General features: G+C 38.0%; 1 protein-coding gene across 1 annotated transcript in view; it reads left to right on the top strand.

Moving 5' to 3' along the window:
• Window positions 1-25,872, top strand: part of SCAPER (S-phase cyclin A associated protein in the ER) — a 147,241-nt gene continuing 121,369 nt past the window's right edge. The window contains 7 exon segments of the mRNA XM_034066256.1: window positions 1-55; window positions 2,383-2,458; window positions 5,542-5,659; window positions 12,454-12,524; window positions 13,850-14,047; window positions 24,673-24,773; window positions 25,722-25,838. Of these exon segments, the coding sequence (XP_033922147.1) occupies window positions 2,396-2,458; window positions 5,542-5,659; window positions 12,454-12,524; window positions 13,850-14,047; window positions 24,673-24,773; window positions 25,722-25,838 (668 nt within the window). The 5' untranslated portion in view covers window positions 1-55; window positions 2,383-2,395.

Below are 25,872 nucleotides of genomic sequence, written 5' to 3' on the forward strand. Positions count from 1 at the left end.
TGACATCACCGCGGCGGGACGCGCGCGGGCGGGACGGCGCGGCGCGGCGGAGAGCGTGAGTGGCCGCTCCGCGCGCCCCGGCGCGGGGGAGGGGCGCGGCGGCGGGGCAGGGCGGTGCGGGCGCGGCGGCGGGGCAAGATGGCGGCGGGCCAACCGTCCTCCTCCTCCGCCCTGAGGGGACCCTGAAGGGGGGCTGCGGGCCCTCGGTCTGCCTGCGTACCTGCCCGCCCGGCCGGCCCTGCTCCGCTGTGGCAGAGAGCGGGACTGGCGGGTGCGGGTTAGGCCTTGCAGTGTGCCTCAGCCTCGGTGCGAAGGGGCCCGGTCCTGCCCGAGGAAGTGTTCCCTTGTCAGTGCTGCACAGGCCCGCAGTCTGTGAGGAAACTTGGAGCTGCGTGGTCCGAGGGACAGTCCGCACCTTGTACACCTCGTTGTTCTTTGGAGGCCCTCTCCGGGAATGTGGCGTTGAAGCTGTCTGTGTGGAAGGCAGAGCACGCATGCTGAGAAAGCCCCCGTAAACTTAAAACCACCAGGAGATGTAAAAGCATTTGAATTTGGGAAACTACTAATCATGTTCCTGTCTTAAACCTGTGGTCTTGCTTTCATTGTCAGATTGGAAATCATGGTTAGAAGAGCTGACAGGACAGGAGCTGTTGCTGCACTCAGGGGCTGCCTACATGTTCTTCTAAATGCAGATTCTCATTTCTAAATTATTGCCAAATCCACTGTGGTGCCAGGGAAATACTTAGGCCCTCAGGTGTTTTCCCTTAAATTAGTAGGGAAATACTCAGGCCCTCTGTTTTTTTCCCTCAAATTATTAGAGAAATACTTGGACCCTCAGACTTTCCCTCAAATTCTTTGGGAAACACTTGGGCTCTCAGGGTTTTTTTCCTCAAATAAATATGTCGATTTGATGAGCTTTTATTGCACCTTGATTATAACCACATCAATGGAGTGAGCAAAAGCAGTTTTTTAAGGTAACATCGGTGTTCGAAGCCTCTTCAGGCCAGACCTGTGCTGATGTCTGAAGCAATGCTCAGCCTTTGTTTTCAAGCAGGTGCAGAATGTTGAAGTTTTCACGAGGTCACTTGGTTGTCTTAGAGCATAGAAGCAAGTGCAAATCTTAATGACTGCCTGTTTGTTGACTGTATAGGTTTTGGCTAGTTACTTCCAGAAAAATCAGCAATGTATGAGGAGTAAAAGGTGTAATATGAGAAGAAGTGAACAGCCCACTTAGAGCGGTGTCATTAGTGATAAAGACCCACAAAATAGGATTTTGGGTCTGGTTAATCTTGTTCAGTTACTTAATTTCTGGTAACTTTGTAGTGTCTTTAATTTCTGGTTAGTGTCCAGTTCTTCAGCAGGATAAGAACTTTTACAGGAGAGTGTTTGGCTCCAGCCAGTAGGTGACTGGAATTTATTTCAACCTTGTAGCCAAGGGTTTAGTTTTCTTTCAGAATTGTTATCCCTTTTCTGGGAATTCTTGATAACCCTATAAATATTTAGTCCCATGCACTTCTGCATTTGTGGCAATGGTTTTGTAGTTCCGAACTGGATAAAAGTACTCACTTTCTCAGAGCTGACTTCTGCAGGAACCCTCACATCTTTCTTAATTGAGAAGTTTTCCATTTTATTTTGCTTCACCTCTACTTATCTGATACTGATTTCTTAATATGTCTATGATTCATTTTTCTTTTTGAACTAATAACCAACTTGCCCAGTCCTCTACCACAGGATAGACTGTTCCGCTTGCCTTTCACGGTACTAGAGCTGCCCATGCAATGATTTGTTTAAAAGTTTTAATGTTCTTTGAACTGTTTACTGTCTTACTACATACACATTTACATTTTTCTGTAGACCTCATAGCAGCCTTCCAGTATCTGAAGGGGGCCTATAAGAATGCTGGGGAGGGACTTTTCATTAGGGACTGTAGTGATAGGACAAGGGGTAATGGGTTAAAACTGAAACAGGGGTAGTTTAGTTTGGGTGTAAGGAGGAAGTTCTTTGCTGTGAGGGTGGTGAGGCCCTGGAATGAGTTGCCTGGGGAAGTTGTGAATGCTCCATCCCTGGCAGAGTTCAAGGCCAGGTTGGACAGAGCCTTGGGTGACATGGTTTAGTGTGAGGTGTCCCTGCTCATGGCAGGGGAGTTGGAACTGGATGATCTTAAGGTCCTTTCCAACCATAACTATTCTATGATTCTGTTTTCTTCTTTGGCCCTTGGCTACTTTTAACGAGGAGCCATGAAAACACTTTACAAATACATTTATCTTCTGAAAACCTTACTTTGTTCATCTGGTGTCTGTGGCATAAATGCTGCTTAAAAGCTTAAATTAATCTTAGAAGTGATTTAAGTGAAAATAATGGATTTCATTTGTTTTGACACAGGTGTGAAAGCTCAATGGGGTCATCTAAAAATGTAATAAGTGAGCCTGTTGATGTGGAGGAAGGCTATAACACGATGGTAAGACAAAAATCTGCTATTTAAGGCTAAACAAATTTCTAGTCACTCCTTTTGCCTAACAAATACTTGTATCAAGAACACTTTGAAGAAGGTAACTTCTTTGGATAGGTAAATAGCAAATATGAGGTTTTCAGGTTGAGGAAGTGGTCAAAATCCGATGTATCAGCATCACTGATACGAAGGAGTGTATTAAGGCTAGCTCTTGTCAAATCAAAAGACATATGTTGATACCCACTATGGTCTTTGGCATAATAGTTTATGCTTCTCTGAGTTTGTGTACTTCAGTGCTGCTGACTGTCCTGTTAAGACTTACTTTAAGGGGTTGAAGTTTTCTTTTGACTGCTGTCTAAGTTATGGAGACTAGAACTTTCAGGCTCTAGTTTCATGATACAAAGTACTTGTAAATGTCATGTTGAGATTCTTCTGCTTTCCTTATAAGCCTTTCTGGCTTGTAAGAAAACAAAAAGTAATATAAAAAGTCAGTTTGTTGTGGACTAATGCAAAGTTTTACATTTATGTGGGAGTAATGATCTCCAGAAATAAGGGTGGAAAACAGCGTCTTGGCAGCAGCAGTGCATAAAGCAGCCTTGGGATTACAAAAGGTCGTATGTGCAACAAAAGAGATTTTGCTTTTATATTAAGAGGAATTGGGTGTGCTCTGACCACGGGAATGTGGGCTTAAGGACTGGACTAGACTTGCAGAGGTCTCTTTCAGGCTTTGTTATTCTGTGACTGTGTAAGTCATGCTAGCTTATATGTGATATATCATGATACATGTTATGGTTGTATCGTAAGTGATGCACAAGTAATACCATATTGCAAAAAAAGTCCCCGTGCATGATTTTGAGATTACTAAATGGAAGTATCATCTTTAAGATGTGAATAACCTGTCCACAGTGTTCTGCATTGCTAAAGTCTTCATTGAAGTATTTGTATCTGCTTTTGGATGTTGTATTTCAAAGGCAGATGGGAATCAGTTGGAGACAATCTGGAAGAGAAAACTGCAAGTGCTCAGATTCAGAAAACTTGAAATTTGAGCCATGGGAAACATGACAAAAAGGATTAAAGGAATAGGGATAGTAAGCCTGGAAGATAGGAAGGCCAGTGAAGGGTGCAGTGGAACATAACAACTTGAAAAATACCAAATTAAAAAGACTGAATGATTTTCAGGTCCTCTGTGTATGGCAAGACTGCGTGGGCTTATGCTGTAGGAAAGCCATAGTTAAGTATTACATAGATTGTGCCAAGTGAACGCTGGCTGCAGGGGGAGGATATGAAAGAAAAGATGCAATACATAAGGAAATATTAATTTATTTGCTTATTTCATTTTTAGCAGTTGGGAATGCCATAGATCAGTTTTATTTCCAGCTGAGGTGTTTGGATCTGTTTTGAGAATGCAAGAATAAATAGATGCAAAATGCAGCCTGAACGTTCTTCTTTTGGTTTCAGACAGACACATTTCAGGGGCGATTTATTTAAAATGATTTGTCAGTGTTCTTAAGTCAGCCACCACAAGTATTTACACTGGGAGTCTATACTGTAGTTTAAAGGGATTTTATACAGTTATATCACATTTGTGGATGTTTACATCTTAGATTGATGATGGAAAGTGTATCATTAAGCAACAAGTGATTAAAAACCCGAACCAAACTTGATGCAACAGAAATGGTTGCTCTTACTAAAAATTCCTATTGAAATAGGCAATTAATTATATAGAATTAGGATAGACTAGAATCAGTGTAGCAGAAATCCTGTTTTTTTACATGCCTTCCTTAGGTTTCTTTGGGCCAAAAAATACATAATTTGCTTTATTTATTTCATCAGGTTTCCCAAAAGTTCACTTACATAGCAGTGCTGGTTTTAACTTTGTTTTCCTTGTATTACATGGTGATATCTCAAGGTAGGTCTGTGGAGCACTAGATGGCACACTGTGGCTTTGAAACGAGCAATTGAGGACATCTGGGGGAGAGAAACCCAAGTTAAACACTGTTAGATAAGCACTGAAGTAAAAGCAGTTTCTCATTTGTGTTTCTCATTTGCATTTCCTCTCACCTTAATGGAGTATAGCCACTGCTCTGCTATATTTTTTACTGTATTTTTTTTTTCTAAAGATGTATTATAAAAGAAAGTGGTTCCAGGCTTGAGTCATATGGTGGTAAAAATAAAAAGAGGAAAAAAGACAGGTTCTGATTAGTGCTATAGGAAATCAGTCTGTTGGTGCCTAAAACAATATTTAGATTTATGTAACTTCTTTGGGGTTAAAGTTATCAGTGTTTAAAGAGAACTTGGTCAGTAGTTTTGTGCTATCATGGTACATGAATTTAACATTACAGTATATAGTTTGGCTTTGTTTCAGATTATTTTCAGAGGAATAACTTGATACGCTGTAGAAGAGGCAAGATTTTATCTAATTGACCTCTGTCAGTGAATACAAGTATTTCTTAATATATTTGGTTTCAGATGTTTCTTGATGGTGTAGTTTGCAAGTGCAAAGAAGCATGTTCATTAGGTAAATGAAATTCATCCTCAGTGCCTCACTGTTTTTGAACAGCTGCAGCTTTCTAGTAGGAACAGCTAACTTTAGTAGACAGAAGATGCTTTTTAGGTTCTTGTCTTCTCTGAAAGCGAGGTGGGTTTTTTATGTGTGTTTCAGATGGTTCTGATAAATCTCATGCCTTTCTTCAGGCTCTCCCAGTCAGCCAACACATGTATTTTGGTCTCGTGCAGCTTTTATCTTGAATAATTAAACGCAAGACATTGAAAACATTTGAGATGTGTACTGAAATGTCCCGAATCAAGCAGCATTGACAATCAGTTAAATGAAGGTTGCAAATGTGTGGTGCAGACGTACCGATACTGAGGGCTGAGTAGTAACTGTCATATCATGTTTAGGAGTCAGTCTGCTTATTGTGCAGAAAAATGGTTGTGAAAATGAATATGTACACCTGATTTAAATATTTGAGAAATACTCAGTACCTGTGCAGCCCAGTTTGAATGGTTTAACCACATATTGGGTGAAATTAATATATATAACCAAAAACTTGTATATATACTTTTCTTATTGCTATCTTTCTTGTTTTCAGGCTTCTTTCCAACGCTCTAATAGCCATGACAAAGTGAGAAGAATAGTTGCAGAAGAGGGACGTACAGCAAGGAACCTAATTGCATGGAGTGTTCCACTGGAAAACAAAGAAGATGATGGTATGTATTAACAGTCTTATGCCAGATTTATCCACTTCCACCCCCTTGTCCACTGGAGTTGCTCACCTGGAAGCATGTTTCTTACATAGGATTTCTCTATTAAAAAAACCAAATGGTTATGCTTAGTGCACATAGTATAATTATAAAGCTTTTTTCCAAATCCACCCTGCACTTGACAGGTCACTTTATAAAACCTTCACAATGACAGATTAAAAACTGGTTTCATTTTGTCTTTAAACAACATCTAGGTCTGCTCTCTTTTGCTGATACTATCAAAATACTTGTGCAATGTAATAATGTTGTCTTAAAGTGATCTCTTGTCATTTGGGAATTCAGAAATGGAGGGGTAGAACAATCAAACAAGTTGTTCTCTACACTCTAAAACAAGTTTAGAAGTTTCTTTTGGTAACACTTCAGTCTTTGGTAAACATCTGTGAAGAACCTCTAAGGAAGGGGATATGTGGGGACAGTTTTCCATAATGCAAGTCCTTAGAACAGTTTTGTTACTGTGGTAATAGTCTCTTGTGGTGTGATGACTTCAAGAGCCAGGAGCTGACTTTAATTTTTATGTTGCTCAAGCTGTTCCAGATGTCAGAATGCTGCTTCTGAGAACTTCCCATCTCAAGTATTTTTGTAGCTCACATGTCCTGTGCAGGTGCTGCTGCTTTGGGGGCTTAGGCAGGAGTGTCTAAAAGGAAATACTTTGCTGTGAAGATGTTTGAATACTGGAACAAGTTTCCTAGAGAAATTGGGGACAGTCTTCATCCTTGGAGATGCCCAAAGCCTGACTGAACAGGGTCTTGGGCAGCCTGCTCTAGCAGGGAGGTCAGACTGGCTGATCTCTAGAGGTTCCTTCCAACCTCAGCTGTTCTGTGATTCTGCCAGTGGAAAGATATTTGTATAAAAAGTAACATCTAAGTTACAAGATAATTAACCCTGTGTCTGAAGCAAACTGACAGAAAGTTTAAGCTGTCTTTGACTTGCTTTATGCATTAAGGTGTATTTGTGATTTTTTTTTTCTTCTTAAAGCTGGAAAGTCTAAAGTCACAGAAGATAATGAGTTGCTGAAAACCCATGTAGATGTTTGGCTGTGGATGTTTGTATAGGTTTCATTAAGGAAATTGCATTCAGTTCAGAAGGCATAGCTGTACCGCTTTTGGACGGTGACGACAGAATGACGCTTAAGTTTGTCAGCTAAGCATCCTAAACATTTGCAAACTTTGGCTTCGGGTTCTGACCCTTTTACTTCAGCATTGTCCCAGTTATCTTAGTAGATTTTTTATAGCAGCATTTTTAGTACCAATAACTGGTCAGCAGAAAATCATGCATTCTGAATCTTTGTTAGCTACATGGACAAGGAGAAAATGGAAATGATTTAAGTCTTGAGCATAATGTGACCACGTAGAATGCATAGCTTCCGGCTGCATCGTATACAACAGCTACTCAGTTTATTGTCATGGCTATATGTTTTCTTCAGGTGGGCCAGTTCTTTGTTCCTGTGGAAGCTTCATTTTTGTCTGTCTCCAGAAGATGCATTTGTCTGTTTGCTGGTCTCGTATCTGCCTGTGTTCCTGAGTATGTTAGATCCAGTAATACTATTGGACTAGACACGTGTCATTTAAGGAGAATAGAATTGGGATCCCAAAGTATTTCTGGGTTCTGAATTCCACTTTTTGGGGAAGGAGGTAATAGGAGTATAGGCAGAAGGAACATGGAGTGTATTTCTACCAGGGTTTAGCTACCTGTGAGTTGATTCAGTTTCTGTTTAGTACTGCCTTGCTTGTCATATTCTTTTAGAAACTTCCAAGTAGGACTTTTTCTTTAAAACTGAGAGTGAGTTGTAGATGAATGTTTGCTCAAACATTTTCTTCCAAAACATAATGAACGTAGAAGTATGTTGATTTCCTTCTTTTAGTTGTAGCACTACCATGGTAATTTTTAAATTTGTCACTGGTGCTTTCTTTTTAAAATCCCTTCATTAAATTATAGGCTGACTTTTTTGCACAATACAGAGGATTGGCTAATAATTGCCTGATGGAAAATTTCTCTGTGGAAAGGAGCTTGTGGCTAATCAAAGTCTGGCAGAGCCAAATCCTTTATCTCTTGACCCTTGTCTTGGCATAGAGGATGTGTATATTGATGTCGGTGAGCTCTGATTCATTTTATGCTGATCTTTCAATATGGATTTTGTCCCTGAGGAATGATACAGCAATATTCTGAATCAGGACAGTTCCAGCTTGAGGGGTTGTTTTAAATCAGGCCAAAAGTTCAGGTTGCCTGAGGCCAATCTTGCAGCTCTTCTGTACAGAGCAGAATTTAGTCTTTGGGCAGTTCCTTCTGCTCGTAATGTTCTGAGGCATTCATTGATTTGGCAGTAACAGGCTGTGAATTAACATTTCCTATTAGATGCTGTTCTTCATTAGGAGATTTCTTTATTCCCCCTGCAGAAATAGCAAGAGTATGGATGCTTGCTGTTGCTGGTGGTAGTGTTATAGAGGGTTGACAAATTAAAAAACAAATGGATTGGCTTTTTCAGTTTGTATCCTTTTTTTTTATGTCCTTTAAAAATGGTGCACTTTGTGTGCTTGTTTCCTTCTTACCCGTTCAACTGTTCCTCTGAAAGTGTGTGTATTTTACATAGAGGACATGGGTAAAAGAGCAATAATGAAAATAATTATAATCAAAACTATATAAATACTTAATAGAAAAATATATAGGTCCTGTCAATAAGAAATATTGCCTTAGAAAGGAGAGAGATTTCTGGAATGGCGGGTGGCACTTCTGTTTTGGAGCAGCATCCACCCTTGTTGTGTCAGATCTGAAATTCTAGTTATGAATACAGATCAATGACATGAGAAAATCTAAAATGTAAATGTGGTAACTGTTAACACATTCCAACTATTGAAATGGAAATCCTCCTTCACAGAATTCAGTAACACACAGCAGATTTAGTTGGGTAACTAATGAACAGTGCAGTTGACTCTGCGTCCTAGGAGGTGAGTCTTAAAACTGAAAAATTCACTGGTCTGATGTTCTGTCTCCGGAATTAAATTTGTGTTCCAAACCTGGGGCCACCAGTCACTTGATGCAGTCACTTGGATCTTGCCCACCGTGGAAAGCTGTAATCATTCTAATAGAGGATTTCAGATTTTTTTCTTTTGTGATTATTTTCTGTGCCTAGCATGGAATTTGAGGCACTGCATGCAGATAAGCACTACCCACAGATTTTATGACAAAATCTTAAGATACAATACGAGCAACAGCTCAAATATTGTACAGGCTTGACATTAAGTATTAATACAAGGTAAAGTTATCTTCAGAACTTTGAATGTGTGAAAAAATTGGAAAATCTTATATTTGTAACTGTTCCCTTCTTATTCCCTATTTGTTTAAAAGTATTTGGGCTTTTGCTATACAGAATTCATTTGTAGATTAGGCATTTCAGGGTAAGGAAATATATTTTATTGGTGAGGGGCATCTGACCCTTTGGGGAACCTGCAGTATAATCCACTGCTTTAGCAAGAACTTGACGGACTCACTAGGTTAATGATGTAGTAATTTTGTCATCTTTTGCAGTAGGTGATGAAAGTCATGAAACTTGGCTCTCTCTGGCCACGTAAGAAAGTTGTAATTGTCGTATCTCAAAACATGGTGTGTTGGCCCTAGCAGCACTGGATCTGATTGTAACTGGTGGGATACAATGTGAAGGGAAGGTATTCTTTTAAAGCTCGTAAGTTTCAGACCTTGAATTTCATCACAAGTGAATAGGTATCCAGTCTGGTGCTGGTGGGTGAATACAGGCCATTATATTCTGGATGAGACAGTGACAGTGATTTGGAAAAGTAATTTTGTGCAAAATATATTGCTGTAATTCAATCATAAGGTGAAAGAACGTGGAGAATTTTGGTTATATCCATGCTTGAAAGCAGTTATTTCACCATATCCTTAGCATTGTGTGGTTAGAAAAACAGAATCTACTGCCTCTGTACATACCTTTAGAAAGATATGGTTTATAATAATAGAAAATTCAATATGCTTCCTAAATTAAGAGGTTATAAATAATCAGTCTCATCTGGTAGCTTTCTCCAGGCAGATGCCTCTGCCTTACTTTAAATGAGGTTCAGGCAACCAGGTCTTATCCAGTCCTTGGTTTTGTCAAAGTATTTCTTAAGATGGACAACTGCACCAGCTGGGCTGGCAAGATAGCTTCTGGATTGGTTGTAGGCAGCGGTGGCACTGACTGTCTCACAGGCTTTATAGATCACGTGGAAGAAGAGAGGTGACAGAGTGAGTCTCTCACACTGTGTATAAGGACTGGAGGAAAACAAGAGAATGTTTCCCCAGGTTCACTCAAGGAGACGAAAAGAAATGTAATTGAAAATTGCTTTCATTCCTGCTGAAACAACAAACATAGTTGATTGCTGCCACAGTGAGAACAGAAATGGGGCTGCTCTGAATTACTAAATTTAAAGGCAGTTCTCCCATACCAGTACAACTATCCAAAAGAGAGAGATGAGAGGGGTGATTTTTGAGATTGCTGTTATAAAAGGTAGCTTTTGAAAACAGTTTATCAGGGTGGATTGGTTATTTTTTTTGGGAGATATTAGCCACCTTAGCTTTTTGTGACAGAAAGTCTTCACAAATCATAAACCCTGTGTGATTCATATTTAATTCTCAGAGAGGAAATAGACTTCTAGTGTAAAATATGACTGTAGCTCCCTGAATGCTGCAAAACTTTGCTACTTTATATATTTCACATTGGCAACTTAATAGGTAATGAGATAATCATCTTTGGTCTCTATTGTTCTTTACTTCAACTTCAGGAAATTCCTACCACATAGTGCTCTTCATCTGTCACTGAGCTCCTCCACATCTCATAGCAGCACTCGTATTGTATAGTTACCTACCAGTAGTCACTACACATACGCATAACCATTGAGGAGTGCTCTTGCCTTGTCACTGCTTGTAAATATAGAAAGATAAAAGCAGAAAAGAAGATTTCTTCCAATAGGCAGGGCACTTGCTAGAAGAAAAAGAATAATAAAGCTTGGAAATGTGGCTGCCGCTGAAATACAAAGCTTTCTGACATACACCTAAAAAAATTAGTCCTTGCCACACATTGTTTGCTTTCAAGTTTGCAAAACCTATTGTCTGCATAAGCTTTGTTTTCTCTGAATGTCTGCCTTATGTAAGAAGTGCCTGAAAACTTTCTTTGTCTTCACAGGGAACTTGTTCGGACACTTCCCAGTTCTTACATGATACATTAGTATTCTGGGGTTTGTAGAATCTAAAGGGACTGCAACTTTTTTGTGTTCATCTGCCCTTTTTTAACATACCCATCTTTGCTGTAAGCCTTTTTACTGTTCAAGTTGAGTGCTGTTGCATTCCAAACCTCATCTTTGCAGAATCTAAATCATGTCAGAAGAGAGACTTTGGTGATTGAAATCTTTCTGTTATCTGAAATCTGACATGGAACTGATCCATAGTTAAAGCTTTTTAGTGAATAGGAAGTTTATATACATGCAGTAGCTGTATCAGTTTTTTCCCCTGAATGCTGCTAAATTGAGTTCAATATATTAATTTGTACCTGTTGTTTTGGCTAATGCAGCATTTCAGAAATGAATTACCATGTAAATAAGTTTTAATTTGTTTTCAAATTAAAAGCCTTGTTCCCTGGAATAGCCAGTGATGCAAACCAGCTGTACAAACCAGCTGTACCACTGCTTGATTAAGACAGGTTTACAGCTGCTTTACATAACCAGAGCAGAGTAAACCAGCTGGATTTTGTTAGGGAATTTGGCCTGAGAACTGTTAAAAACTCAGCTGGACAATTCTGAAATTCAAGAATGATTTCCATGGTCTAGGAAGGAACCATATTCAAGTAATGCATTTATTTGGACTTCATCCAGCTAAATAATCTTGAAACCTTTACTTAGATGCAATCTGTGCTAGAGAGCTCTTGCTATAGTTAGTATTTTGTCTTAACCTGCTTACATATTTGGTAATTGGATCCTGTGATTTTTGTGTGCGAGTTACATACTAAGTTGGAGGACTGAAACTTAGAATAAAAAAATTACATATATAATTATATATATAAAATTACCCCTGAGCAAATCTCAAAGATTAAATGCAGACATACAAGGTGGGTCTAGGCTAACACAAATTTATCTATGCAAAGATAACTCTTAATCACTTAAGAAATTGCCACCGTGACAACACTGAGACCTGACATCATTCTTTCTGACTGTGGGAATTTCAGCTCCTTTTGGAAGCACAGTTGCTGAAGTCACTTCATATAAGCAGTGGAGGGAGACAGGTACATTTGAGAAGGCATTTCATATCTTAAGGGGACTGTCTCATGCTTAGTGAATGTTTTTCTCTCTTTGGCTACCTAAATGTAAGTGAACTAAATCCATTCCCAAGTTCTGCTTTTCCCCATTTTCAAAGCCATTCAAGAGCAGGCTTTTTTTTAAATCTGTGTAGAACACTCATATCATATTTGACATGTAGATTGTAATGATACAGTTTTCAGAGGCACTGAGCACTTAAAGGCAAGTTTTCTTTCTTTAATGAAGTTTTGCCTTTCTTTGTAATTCTGTTAATTTTCTGTGTGATTTCTGGCATTTTCCACATTCTGAACTGTGACATATATTTGGAATATATAATTGCACAAACCTCTTAAGTCATAAATTATGCCCATATGAGTACACTGCAGGATGAGGTCTGTGCAGTTTAGAATGCTCTATCCAGTTACAGTTTTTTTTTGTTGATCCAAACAATTGTTTCTCCCACAGGAAAATCGAAGTGGCAAGCTGGTGGGAAGACAAAGAGGGTGACTCAAGGCACACATAAGGCTGCCAAGCAGGTATCTGCTCATTTGAAATGAGATGTACTGCATAAAAACGTTTTGTGATATCACTGATACATTATTGGCTAAATAATACATGCATAAAACTGTGCATACATTGTATTTTTAAAGCATGCAAGTTTCAAAGTCAAGGATTCAGAAGTTAAAAAATGCTGAATTTTAGGTTATCTTCCTCAGCCTTTACTTATGGCACTTCCTAACCTCTGGATTGTGGGAGAGAATTTCATGTTCAATAAGGAGAGTGTCATGGGGCCAAGTGTTTATTGGATATTTTCATCTAAATAGATAGCTTCAGAATCCTAGGGAATACTTTGTGCTGCAGATGGACAGTCAGTCTCTTAAGGAGACATATCCCCATATGGGTGACTAAGCTGGACGCACAGCAGCAACAGTACGTAACACTGAGGTGGCATAACAGTACTTCCAGGCAGGCACATAGTGATTCCTGTCTGTGCCAGCATTTGTGAAGACAGTTGAATGTTCTCCCTCTGCTCCCATCACATTTAGCATATTGGCAGTCCTCTGCATCTGTGCAGCAAAGCAGTACTAGATCAGTCTGTCTGCATATTAACACTAAAAATTGGAACAGATTTGTTGTAGGTAAAGCTGTTAAATTACAGCTTAATCCAGCATGAGGACACTTTCAGACTGGGTGTAAGTAGAAGCCACTTGATTCATTGTCACAGCACTTACATTGGGTTGAATTGAGCTTGCAATGTTAACAATATGGTGAGTGGAAATCTTAATACAAGTAGTTGTCTACAGTGTGAAAGTTTCCTTTTGTAACCCATTTGATACTTGCTGACATCTCCTCTGCAGGGCAGCCACAACATGTCAAGCAAAGGGCTGGCCACATCAGCATTTTCCTGGTGTTAATGCTCATATAGTGGAATGAGGGATTAAAAACAATAGGCATATGTAATGTCTTGGTAATAGAATGTAACTGTGATGGAATATTGCTGGTGTGATTATTAGTAAAACGTTATTTTCATATCTGGATGCACATACTTGTCAGAATAAGTAATGCAGAATATGTAGCTTTCCAGTGTGTTAAGAGGCAGAATATCTTGTACTATCATACAGTGTGAACATTGGGTTATGGATGTCAAAGAAATAAATCTAGATGTACACAGCTGCGGCCTGTATTTAAGATCAGGAAGTGTGTTTTAAAACTTCAGGCCAGTGGGGTGATGTAGTCTTCTTCAGTGAAAAAGTTCTGGTTGACAAAAATCTGAGTATGTTGAAAAAAATGTGTGTTGCACAGAAACCCAGCCCCTTCCCTGCTTGTGTTTGTTGTTTTCCATTTTATCTTGTTTTCTCAGAGCACTACCGTAGACTGTAAATTAACAGCAGCAGCAGCTGGAGATAAAAACTTTGACAAAAGCCCAACAAAAACAAGACAGCCTCGAAAAGTTGATCTGCGAGCTCGATACTGGGCATTTCTGTTTGACAACCTCAGACGGGCAGTTGATGAAATCTATGTTACATGTGAATCAGATCAGAGTGTAGTAGAATGCAAGGTAAGTCTTCAGCTGTTCTTTGCCTGGTGTCACATGGCTCTTACAGTGCTTTTTTATACTTTACAAAAATCCGAACAAGGAATTTGAGCTTCAAAAATGTGTTATTTTGTGATTCGTATTTAGTAAGAGCTTGTAAATAGGAAAAGAGATGGTATATTTGTTCTAATTTAAGAGGATACTTTTGGCTTGGGCAGTGACCAATTTTTGAAGTGTATAAAATGTACATAATGTTATTAGATCTCAGTATTTTTATGAAATCAGGTTCTGCTTATTGAGTTCTGATTCTGTTAATTTTCTGACGTTTATTTTTTCCCTGTGATGTTCTTTACTGTAGGTGGCACTGTTGTGATTCAGCCTTTTTCACATTCTTTTGCTGTGTCTTAAGTGGCTTTACTATACATTGCTCCCTTTTTGCAGCAACAGTTTTTACTCTTCTAATTCTCTCTGTGGTGTTAAGAAAGTGTTTGGTGGTTGAGCGTGAACAGTGTCTGGCTGGGACATCACTATAAGGTGTGCTGTCTTTGAATAAGCCATGTTTGTAATAGCTGGTGCATCTCTTATTTGTTATGATAATTTAGTAGTAGATCTATAGAAAGACCACTGTCACTGAATCCAAATCACTTATTTTTTAGAAATGAAGTTTATCACAATTAAGAAAAGACAGAAGAATATGTTCAAAAAGCAGTGTGAAATACATGACGTCTGTTTTCATGTTAAGCATGGCTGAAAATTCAGCACATTCTGGAAATGATTATCTAATCACTGTAAAAAAATTACATATATCAATTTAAGTCAACTTTTTTCTTACTGTATGCATCTCCTTCTCTGCTGTAATCAGACACGGCCAAAATGACTTTGAGATTAGCGTACAAATACAGTTCATTGAAACCAGGTTTGAGAACTGAACAGTAGCTAGAGGCTTCCAAACTGCTGGTTGGTCTTACACAATCTAACATTCTGTTCCTGAACTGTCTTCCTGCTCAGGAAACCTCTCCGGAGAGTTTTCCAGTTTAAGAAAATCAGTCAGCCTTGTATTGTAATTAGATTAGCATTTTAAACTCTGGTGGCTGAAAGAACAGAGGTGTATTTGTACCATTGTCACATTTTTTTGGCCTTAGATATCATTCAGGATTTTAATCGTGCTATTTGGTCTGTTCTCAGATGGAGATACTGCATAGCCTAAGTGGAAGTCATCATTTTAGAACACGTTTGACAAGGATGGATGTAGCTGTGTGTATCACCTTACTTGTTTGCAAAACAGAGGTGGAGAAAACACAAAATGGGCAAACAGAGGAGTCTAGTGACATGTGCTGTAAAACTTCTGTAACATTCACGTTGCTTTTACCTTTTAAAAGATTTCAGCACAAAAAAGTGCTTTACCTGAGTAGCTGGAATGTGCATTTGTGCTGTGCTCTTCTTTGGGTGAGATTTTCTCTTAAAAGTTACTGTTACCTGAAGATCATTGCACTTTTGATTAATTGACAGAAAGTTTAGTAATTTATCTATAAAGTATAAAGCTATTGTATCCTCAAATTATTTTTGCTATTGATGTTTCGCTTCTGTTTATTGTCATTCTTTAATTTGGGGTGGATATTGTTGACAGGTACAGTCTGGTTTCTACCAAAGGTGAAGTTGTCAATGTGTTCTGTCAAATCACAGCACAGTATCTTAACTGTATTTGAAGTGAGTGCTTTACATAACTCTTAATAGAAAGGCATATAACATTTGTGGTACTACATACATAGGCTTCAGCCTAGGGAGTGACCAACCTTGTCATTAACATGGAGGTGTGTTTTAATTTTGGATGGGATATTAGAGATAATGAACAACAGATCTTTGTGGAAACTGCAAGTCTTCCTCATTCTAATCCTGAAAAGCCAGTGCTTGCTGTTGGCCATCAGCTGAAATACCTCATTTCAGTGCAGCTTTCATACTATGGCATATACAGAAAGTGCTTACTGTGGTACCTCAACCTTTTAGTTCACAAATTAAAATAATGATCTAGTCTCAGAGTTCAGTTGGCAAATGGGATTTGTTAAGAAGCAATCACGTGACATTGTATAAGGTCTGTGTCATACCGTAAAAATAGTTTAACTCAGTCTTTGGCTTAATCATTACAATTAGGCCATATGTGACTCAGTTCAGGTAAATAATCAGCATGTGCTCATCTAAAACACTTACTTGTTTTAGTGCCTTGGTTTTGGTACCATTGCTGCCATGTTACTCCCAAGCACCAATTTTCATGCATTGTATTGACTGTTCTCATTGTGCCTGATCAGACCTTGCAGGATCCCTGGTCCTGCATTTTGCTTGCTATTTGAAAAAGTTAAAGCTTGAACAGAACCTAGATTCCCTTTTTGTGTCAGTGTTGAAGGAAAGATGTGTGTATCAACGTTATTCCAGGGCAGCTCCAACCAGTTGAATGTGGAGGTCTGGGAGGATGCAAAGTGCTTTAATGCCTCTAATTAAATGCCATTTTTCAGTAATGGCATAATATCAGACATTATATGAATTCTGTGCATTCTGATGAGGTATCTCCCTCACTCTGCTATCGTTGATAGACTCCCGATAATATAGCTGTGGCATGGCAAAATATGTAAAGCTTCATTGGCAGGAAAAGGATGTCTGTTGTGTATAATGCTTTTATTAGGATTTTGGACTTAGAAGGCCAGGTTTAACGCAGTTGTACCATGAGTCTTATTGGTCCCATATAGCCATGAGTTTCTGTCATCCTTGCCATAACTTTTAGTATTAGTAGACCAATTTAACATAGTCATGATAGATTTCGTGAGAGTAGGTGGCTAGCTTGGAAGAAGATATGCTGTTAAATTTCACGCTGCGGAACTACTCCATGTTCACTGGACACCAGGGAATTCAGAGAGAGAATAAGAGAAAATGAATGTGCCAACTGAGGGAAGAGGGTTTGTGTGGGAGGTTGGTTTTTGTTTTGTTGGGTGTTTTTATGGTGTTTGTTGAGGTTTTTCATTCTTCTTTGGCAGGAGTTTTTCAGCTCATTCTTACACTTTTTTTCCATTTTTTGTGTTCCAGTACTGGTCTTATGAATAATTTTAAAATGAAAATTCTGTTAATTACAGATTAAAGTTCATCTACAAATGGGAATGGATTACCTTCACTTTTATGTTCTTTTCTGCAACCTTTTCATACTACATAGAAAAGTATGCAGTGGTTAAAATGTTCCAAGAGATGCCAACAGACACATTAGCTCGGTTGAAAATGGGTTAATGTGTTTCTGCTATACCTGTAGAATTGGGAGATTTTGATAAATGAAAATTCCATGTTGACACGTTTACTTTTCTAACTCATTTGGCAGAATATCTTGGTAGGTCTTTTCATGAAGTACCATTTTTGGTTTTACTGCTGGATGCATGAGGGAAACAATATTAAATAAGGAATCAGACTGATTAAACTGTTAACCTCCCCTTCACTGGTGTTTAAGTGGGATTTTAGAAAAAATCATAAATCCTTGTTATCAGAAGCTTTCTTAATTTCAAGTTCTTGAGTAATATCTCCTCAAACTCCTGTTTTGGTCAAATGGGCACATGCTGTTCTATTTAAACAGCTGTATAAAGATTGTCTTACAAGAAGACCTGTGTAAAAATTAAATCCTACAACTTCTGGTATTTAAAATCTTCAGATTAATCTCCTATAAAAATGTTGTGTTCCTTCTTAGTTTGTACCTTTTGCTGTCTTGTATTCTTACAAGTTGGTATAGTTTTATTGATCACTTTGTCACTGAAGATAATGTTTGATGCTTCCCAAAGCGGAAAGGGCTCTAGTGGCTGGTTGTGGTTGAAACTGCAGACGAAAGGGTTGTGGTAAGGGTACAAACAGTGGGAATGTAAGAGGATCAGTGGTTGCATTTACTTCCTTTCAGCTTTGGGCACTGATAAAGTTAGTATTTTGCTATTGATTTGGAATTGAGAACTCTCAAATCGTGTATATAGGTACATAGATGCAGCTTTGAGATGTTTTGTATGTAAAGGTATAAGGAACATGTTTGGAATTATTTCTAAAATTGAGTTCTCAAGTTTAAGCATCATCATTTACTGTACATAGATCAGTTTGCACAGTAGTGATAGAGATAAAATATATTCCAGTAGATTTATCTGTGACCTTCAATGTTTAAAAATGCAAACTGGGTGCATATTCTGTACATCAGTTTGGTTTCTGTGTGTGTAATATTCATATGAATATTTTATTACTTAGTATTTTCTAGGTTTGGGTGGTGAGTTTAGCCAGAAAAGAAAGAATAATCCCTTTCAATCTCTCTGTTCTAAGAGGAATTAAGCCCCAAATTATTTGTAGGTGAAGGAAGGCAGATTCTGTAGTCAGTTTTGGCCAGTGGAATTTTGGTTAATTGAACAGAGAAGTGTGTATTCTGCTGCTTTCTTTTATGGTCTTCAGGTGCCTCAGCAACTGAGTTTGTTTCTATATGTGTGTGTCTGTGTTTGTGTGTGTGTGTGTATAAAAAAGAAGCAATACACCAACATTTATATAAAACTCTTACTGTTAGAATTGGAGCAGATAGATCCAGCAGCTTAAGGATACAGTAAGCCCAGGAGAATCTCTGACTACTTGAATTGTTGGGGTTTTACCCTCCTACGATGAATTCATGGCTTCAACTGGTTTTCTCTTCAGCAAAGCTGAATCTTATTATGTAAAAATGTAGTTCTCTAGTCTTTTTAAGGTGCTTTTTAGCATTACTTAATGCTTGTACAAACTTTAGTCTTTCTGCCTAGCATTACTTAGTATATTTCTGTAATGCTTTGGTACTGGTATTTTCACTTCTTGTTTCCAAAGCTTACAGATATGTTCATAAATCAGTCTCCCCTGACTGTAGTTCAGTGAAAACAGTTTCATTCTGCTTGAGATTCTTCTTTCCTCTTACAAAATGGAAAATTCAGCAGTGAAGTTCTGTTGCTCTGATTCCCACAGATAGCACAAGATACTCTAAAGAATAAAGCCTTACCCTTAAAATAGTTGTCATGTCGCATGATGTTATTATGTGAAAACCAGCTGAAACAACTTTAGTTGAGGCCTTCTGATCAGGGTGATATCTGAGAGAGTATGAATTGATTGAAGGCCTCCCAGAAGGAGAGGAAAACTTATTTCATTAGAATCTCTTGCTGAGAACATCTTGTGAGGGCTGCTCTTGGTTCTGGGCATGCCAATTCTAATGAATTCAGTCTATGTGTGCAGACTGAGACCTGTGGTCATCCAGGCTGATTACCGGCTTTTAAGACAGCCAGGAAAATAAAACCATTTCTAAATGTGTTGGAGCTGGAGGCAGAAACCCAAGATTTTCCTAAAGTCAGTGAAAAGGAAATCAGCAATAATTCAGTATAATGGCCAAGTTGATCAGGGCAGGATCTTGATCCTATTTCCACTGATAAGAGCCAGTTGAACTCTGTCCATTTTACTTGTTTTGCAGGATAAGTTTTGATTTTATTCAAAATCATCTTTATTTTTTACGCATAAATTCTTTTCATTGCTAATAATTTCTCCAATTATCCCACTACAGTTCTCTGTTAAGCGTATTTCTATCAATTTTGTAACTATTTTCAGGATTAACTTAATATGTTGTACTGATGTCTTCATTCTTTGAACCCCTAGAACATTTCCAGTTAGAAGGAGAATTTCAGCATGGAATGAACTCTGTTCTGTAAGATATAATTGATTTTCTTTTTCTTCTGTAAACCTAAGGTGATCATGAGTTTCCCTGAAAGTCTGAGCGAATCATGCTTGTATTAGAATGTTTACAGTTCTTTTTCTGTGTTTCTCACAGGACAGTCTTTCACATCAGTAGGGTTTTATGAAACACATATTCAAATTGTTGGGGTAAAAACTTGTAAAAAAGACATGTCTTCTGTTGCTGGAATTGGAGATCTTTAGGCAGAGAATGTTTATGTCTCTTTCTAAATGAATTGACATTTTCATTGTCATCTTCTGCAGATGAGACAACAGTGAAGGACAGGCAGTCTGGATAATCATATATATATATGTACTTATATACACATACACACATCTAAGAGGCCATGTGTTCCTACAGCTTTACTATCTAGAGTTTGCTGTTTAGTGGCTTCTGCAAAGCTAGGGTGAGATTTTTTAACAAAGTACACCAATTGGCAGAATTCTAAATTACAGGTAAATTTCTCTGTTTTTCTCCTCTGCATCTGTTTTAGGGTCTTTGTTTGTTTTAAATACTATTTACCATGTACTGAAGTTGGTATAATGAGAGTCCTTTGGCTAGAGAAGCTGCTTCCTCTTATCCCTCCCCAAAGATGTAAGAACTGATGTAGCAATCCTTTTTATTTAACCTCACCCTAGAGTTGGCTTTAAGTGTTTGTAATTCAGTTGCATGAAAAAGGCTACAAGGAATTTCTGGAAGCAGTTTTTGTGTCAAAGAACTGAAACATCCAGTTAACCTTAAAAATATAATTCTGAAGAAAGCAAGAAGGACTTTAGGTTGCTTGCTATAAATGTGCTCCAGTACAATAGAAAATGGAGTGTATTTTGGTGAGTACATAATCTAAAATATGTGGCATAGATAATGAACCAATATAAAGTGTACATAGTTTGTAAAATAAAGCACATATTTCTAGCCTTAAGAATAAAGTACAGGTGTGGTACTGAGTTAATTTCTCTGACATGCATTCTACTATTTTGAGTTGTAGTAACCTTAAAATCCTACACTCTTCCATGCTTCCCTGTTTTCCTCTCCTTGTTTGAGAATGGAGAATAAGTGGTGAAGATGATGTTTCAGTTATTACAGGATTTCCAAACATAGTAAACTTCTGTTCTTAGGGATTATAATGGGACCCAAGTCAAGATTGTCCTAATTCAGGAATATAGGATTATTTTGATGTAGCTACTCTGTATATTAGAGATTCTTACTGATTATGAAATCATTAATATGATCACCCCATTGAAGAGATGAGGAGGACAACTCTAAGATAAATACAGAGAGACCAAAGTAATGACTGAGAGCTGGAGAAAAGAAGGAAAAGCACAAAAAGAACTTTTTGATGTACAGGACTATTGATCAGAGAAATGAGCAGTGTGGAGAAAGAAACAGGAGCCGTATTGTGAGTGGTTTTAGGTTTATGTCACTGACTTCCCTTTAAGTGTTGTTTTTAATAGTATTGCTTTCTTCTTTAGCTTGAGCTGGCTCTTTAAAAGTCGTATGGGATGGATATGACCTTGAAAAATAATGGGATTTAAAATTGTTTTGACTCTAGTGCAGCCGTAGCCTACCCATAAAGGTTCCCTTTTGTCAGCACCTTCTCAAGTGGTACAAGTTTCCACTGCTTCAGCACCACAGGGTATATCTGCTACACTCAGTACCGTAGGTGAGCTAGAGAGCTGTATTGATGTCCAGGACCCCAGAGCCCTGCACGCCAGTATTGTGTGTCAGGAGGACAAAGGGATGGCGCCAACCGTCCTGCTCTACGCGCCAGTAACTAGAATTAATTACAAACCAATCGAATCCGTTGCAGCCAATTGGTAAACTAATTGGTAATTTTAGCTGTACATCTATATGTAGTTATCTGGATGCCTGTAACGACGCTTTTCAGAGCCACTTTTGTTCTGCTTCATCCTGCTTGACAAAATGGCCCTCATAGCTTTAGGGAGAAAGATGTGCATCAGTGAATATGGGGCCGCTCCAGCTGCTTGTCTTGTTTGTATTCCCTTGTTCATAAAACATGACTCGGGTTACAGCTGCATGGTTCTGCTCTGATCATTTCTGATAATGTGCAGCTAAACATTCCTTAAAATAGGTTAAGCCATTTACTGTATTTTTATCCCACACCAACAAACTTCAGCAATATAATTCATAATCAGATATTTTCTTTTTTTTTTTTTGGTGAGGAATATCCCAGTGGCAGACTTGAGAAGTAAATGATTCAGAATTGAATTTTGTTTTCTGTGCTCTTATTGTTAGTAACAGTCAGCACAACTTAGTATGGGCTAACCTAAATGGAGATGAATTGAATTAGAAAGCTGAAATTTTATTAGTGAAGCAGAAAAAAAAGAACAGGCTAAAATACTTGACTTGTTCATTTCTTGTAGTAGCCTTTATTTAACAATTATTTGGGTGCTGTAAACCAACTGCCTGGTAAGAAAGATTTTTGTTAGCTTTTTTATGGAGTATTTCAAAACAAAGAGCAACTTTTGCATCAGCACTGCTTTCTGTTTGATTTCCCTTGTGTTTGACTTTCTGGTGACCGTTCCCTTAGAAGAACCAGCATATGCTCCTTGTCTGTCAGACGTACTAGTTAAAAAGACACGTATGTGAAAACTGAAGCTGAATTTCAGACTTGCATTTGTATTAAACAAAATGAATAAACATCCACTGAGTTTATATGAAAAAGCATTTTCATGCATTGGAGGTCATTTTTCTATTAAAAGGATAATTAAATGTAAAGATGAATAGGACATGACTGTAGGGAAATGTGCATTCATTATCTGCAGCATAGTAGAGTGTTTTCAGTGTTTGAAGTTTTACTGTTTAAATCTATATCTTACACAGAAGAACCAGTACATTTGTATTTATAATGGTTCCCAAAACATTTTAAGTAAATAATTATTTGCTTTGATATGCCTTTGACATAGTAAAGAGTTTGCAAGACAGCAACACTTTGTCATTTGTGTTTTTCCTTGTACCATAAAATTAGGTCTGTATTTTTAACACCGCGTGTGAAGCTGATGTAAGTTCTTATAGAAATCAAATTTCATGTGTGGATTATTTTCAGCATGTTGTCATCATAGAGTACAATACACATTTTTCTTGTCTTTGAAAGAGTAGTTATGACAGCTTCTGTTTGTGATGGATGTGATCTCAAACTATCTCCTTTAGAAATGCATTCATGTGCTTCATTGGGCAATAATCAGCTCTGCTGAGAGGGTGCCATATGCTGCATTCAGTAAATTATTTTTGAGTTTATATGTGAAAAATAAGTGATTTGCTAGCTCCTCACATGGTACAGAATTGCTCCTTTCTCTACCATTGACAGTAAACAACTGTAGTTTGCTTAGGGAACAAAGCCAAGAGTTTAATTGCTGTGCTTGGCTGTGAACAAATGGCAGTAGGCAGTACTGTCTGAGTAAAGACTTCAGGATCCCAGCTTACCTTTGATTTTTTTTATTGTTTCTGCATGTAATTGGACCTTTCTTTATTGACTGCACGTGTACATTAGACCAAACTGATACAGTCAATAATTTCTGAAAGTTCAGGATATTTTTTGTCAGAAACAACTCTTAGTTTCCTACTGCTCACCCCCTGGCATTCTGTGTATGAATCTTTCCTGATACAGTGTAAAGTCAGGTTAATTTTATATGTCTTTCCAAAACAGTTCATTTTGTTAGAGACCAACACACAGATTAAAAGATTCTAACTACTTAATCAAGATTTTGAATGAAACTCCAGCACACCCACGTCATTTTTCATAGTATATGTTTAATCCTGCCCAGGAAAGATGGGATGGACCAGATTGCTGTCAAGATCCCTCCCAGTTGTGTTACTTTATGATAACATGTAAATCATTCATGCCATGATTTGTGTTCATGACTACAACTTCCAGTGGTTATTCATGTGAAAATGCAGAAATACTTGGGGAACCCTGTATAACTGAGAAGTAATTTTTAAATTGATTGGTTTGTAATGGTCAAGCAGTATAATCAGGGTATTGGAATTGTAAGGTCTGGAAATGTTGTTACTACATAAGTAAGAATATGGAGTTAGTGACTTGTTTCACTTATTAAGGTGTGCTAATCAGAGAAGAGAATGTAAACTTTGCAGTTTACCTTGGTTTCTTTCTCAGCAAGTTTATATCAAACATGATGATTTAATAAACTAAGGGGAATGCTCTGATCTTTCTCTTTTTGCCTCTCAAAATATAACTCTTAAGAGTCCTTTCGATCATCAAGTGCTTTATTAGTACAATAGTGCTGCTAATCTCACACAAAAGCAGAATGTCTATCACTAACCTGTACGTACACAAGCAGGCATCAGGTGAAAATCATGCATGTTTGGAAGTCCGTAGGCACAGGATACGCTTTGCTGAACTTCAGAGATGTACTATCCATTTTTTTTTCTAATGCAGGGATTCCAGGATTCTCCAGGAGGAATTCCTTCCATCTGATGCAGTTGCCTTTGTGTTGCTTTGTGTATTTTTACTTCACAAACACGTTAATTGTGACAGTTTAGTCTCCTGCAGGTCTGTCAGGTTTTACAGGCAGCTTTGCTTATTTGATGAATATGTCCGGTGTATTTTAAAGAAAATAACTGGAACAAAAACATTCCTGAAACTGTGATGCTTCAGAATTATTTTCTTGCCTAATTTTGCTCTTTTGTCCTTAGCCATTGGTGCTTGCACAGATATTGGAAAACATGCATGTTTTTTGATAGGATAAATGTTTTAATGTTTGTTCACATAAAAATCTGAATTGTCTTGGCTTTTTTGTTTTCAGGGGGTTTCTTTGGTTTTATTCTTTATGAGAACACTGCAGACCAGTAAACTTCCTACTTCATTTTCAGTTCCTTTATTGAGGTGGAGGGATTGGGTCTTTTAAATACTAAGGTTGATGTAATGGTTGGTTTTCAGGAAGTCCTGATGATGCTTGATAACTATGTAAGGGATTTCAAAGCATTGATTGACTGGATACAGCTACAGGAGAAGTTAGAAAAAGCCGATGCTCAAAGCAGGTAATTTGATAAATATTTTTTAATCCACATGCAAATACTGTCTCATTTTGTAGTAGAGATTCAGCAAATAGAACCAGATTTTTGGTTTGCTCTGGGGCTTCAGGAAGGTTTCATTTTGGACAGAATTTTTGTGAGGACACAGAGGGGATGTTATCCTCCCTGGTAGTGTTACCAGTGAACAACTGTGCTGGAAATGGTAAAGGGTTTGGAAGTACAGGAACAGAAAGGTAAAACTGATGATGTCCTTACATTTGTGCCTAGTGCTCGGATTGTGCCTTGGTGCCCAGATTTTAGCTTTGAGATGTAAATGAGAAGTAGGGTTTTGCTGGTATAATTTGTGCCTATAGAAGATATGAGACCTATAGTACCTGTGGAGTGATAGACTCTAGTTCTTCCATTTTGCTTTGTTAAGTAGTGAGTTCAAACATTCATTGCCTGGGTAGGGACAAAAAGTAAACCAAACATGACAGAATGGTTTTATTAGTCTATTATAGGTTGTTACAGTCCTGCTTGTAGTACTGGAACAAGTTAAAAAAATACTTAATGGAAGTCCTTTTCTGAATCTGTCTTTACCAGCACTGGGTTCTGCAAGTTTGGGGTTGTTTTGAATTGCCAGTTGTCATTTTCATGTGTCAGATAACTTCAGAAGCAGGAGTTGAAAATAAGAAATCTTCAGTGAGCTGCATTCCTGCTTCTCTGGCTTCCCCCTCAGACTGCATCTATTTGGATAAAAACATTTTATGTGATTTAACCTGTTCAGTTACCTTTGCAAGTGCCTACGTATCAGTAAATGTTATTGCTGGCAAAGCGTGGTACATCAGCAGTGTAGCAGAAGTGGATGGTGATATATTTGGTCAGTTCTAAAAGTTCTGCTGGACTTGGAAGTATTTGATAGAGGAATAATTATTGCTAATTTTAATTTGAAACTCTCCTTTCCTGAACTTGCAGACCTACTTCATTGGCCTGGGAAGTAAAGAAAATGTCTCCAGGACGCCATGTGATTCCAAGTCCATCAACAGACAGAATCAGCGTGACGTCAAATGCACGAAGAAGTTTAAATTTTGGGTATGAAACCAGATCATGAGTTTATTAAAGCTAA

This window comes from Melopsittacus undulatus, chromosome 9, assembly GCF_012275295.1.
Source record: "Melopsittacus undulatus isolate bMelUnd1 chromosome 9, bMelUnd1.mat.Z, whole genome shotgun sequence".
NCBI lineage: Eukaryota > Metazoa > Chordata > Aves > Psittaciformes > Psittaculidae > Melopsittacus > Melopsittacus undulatus.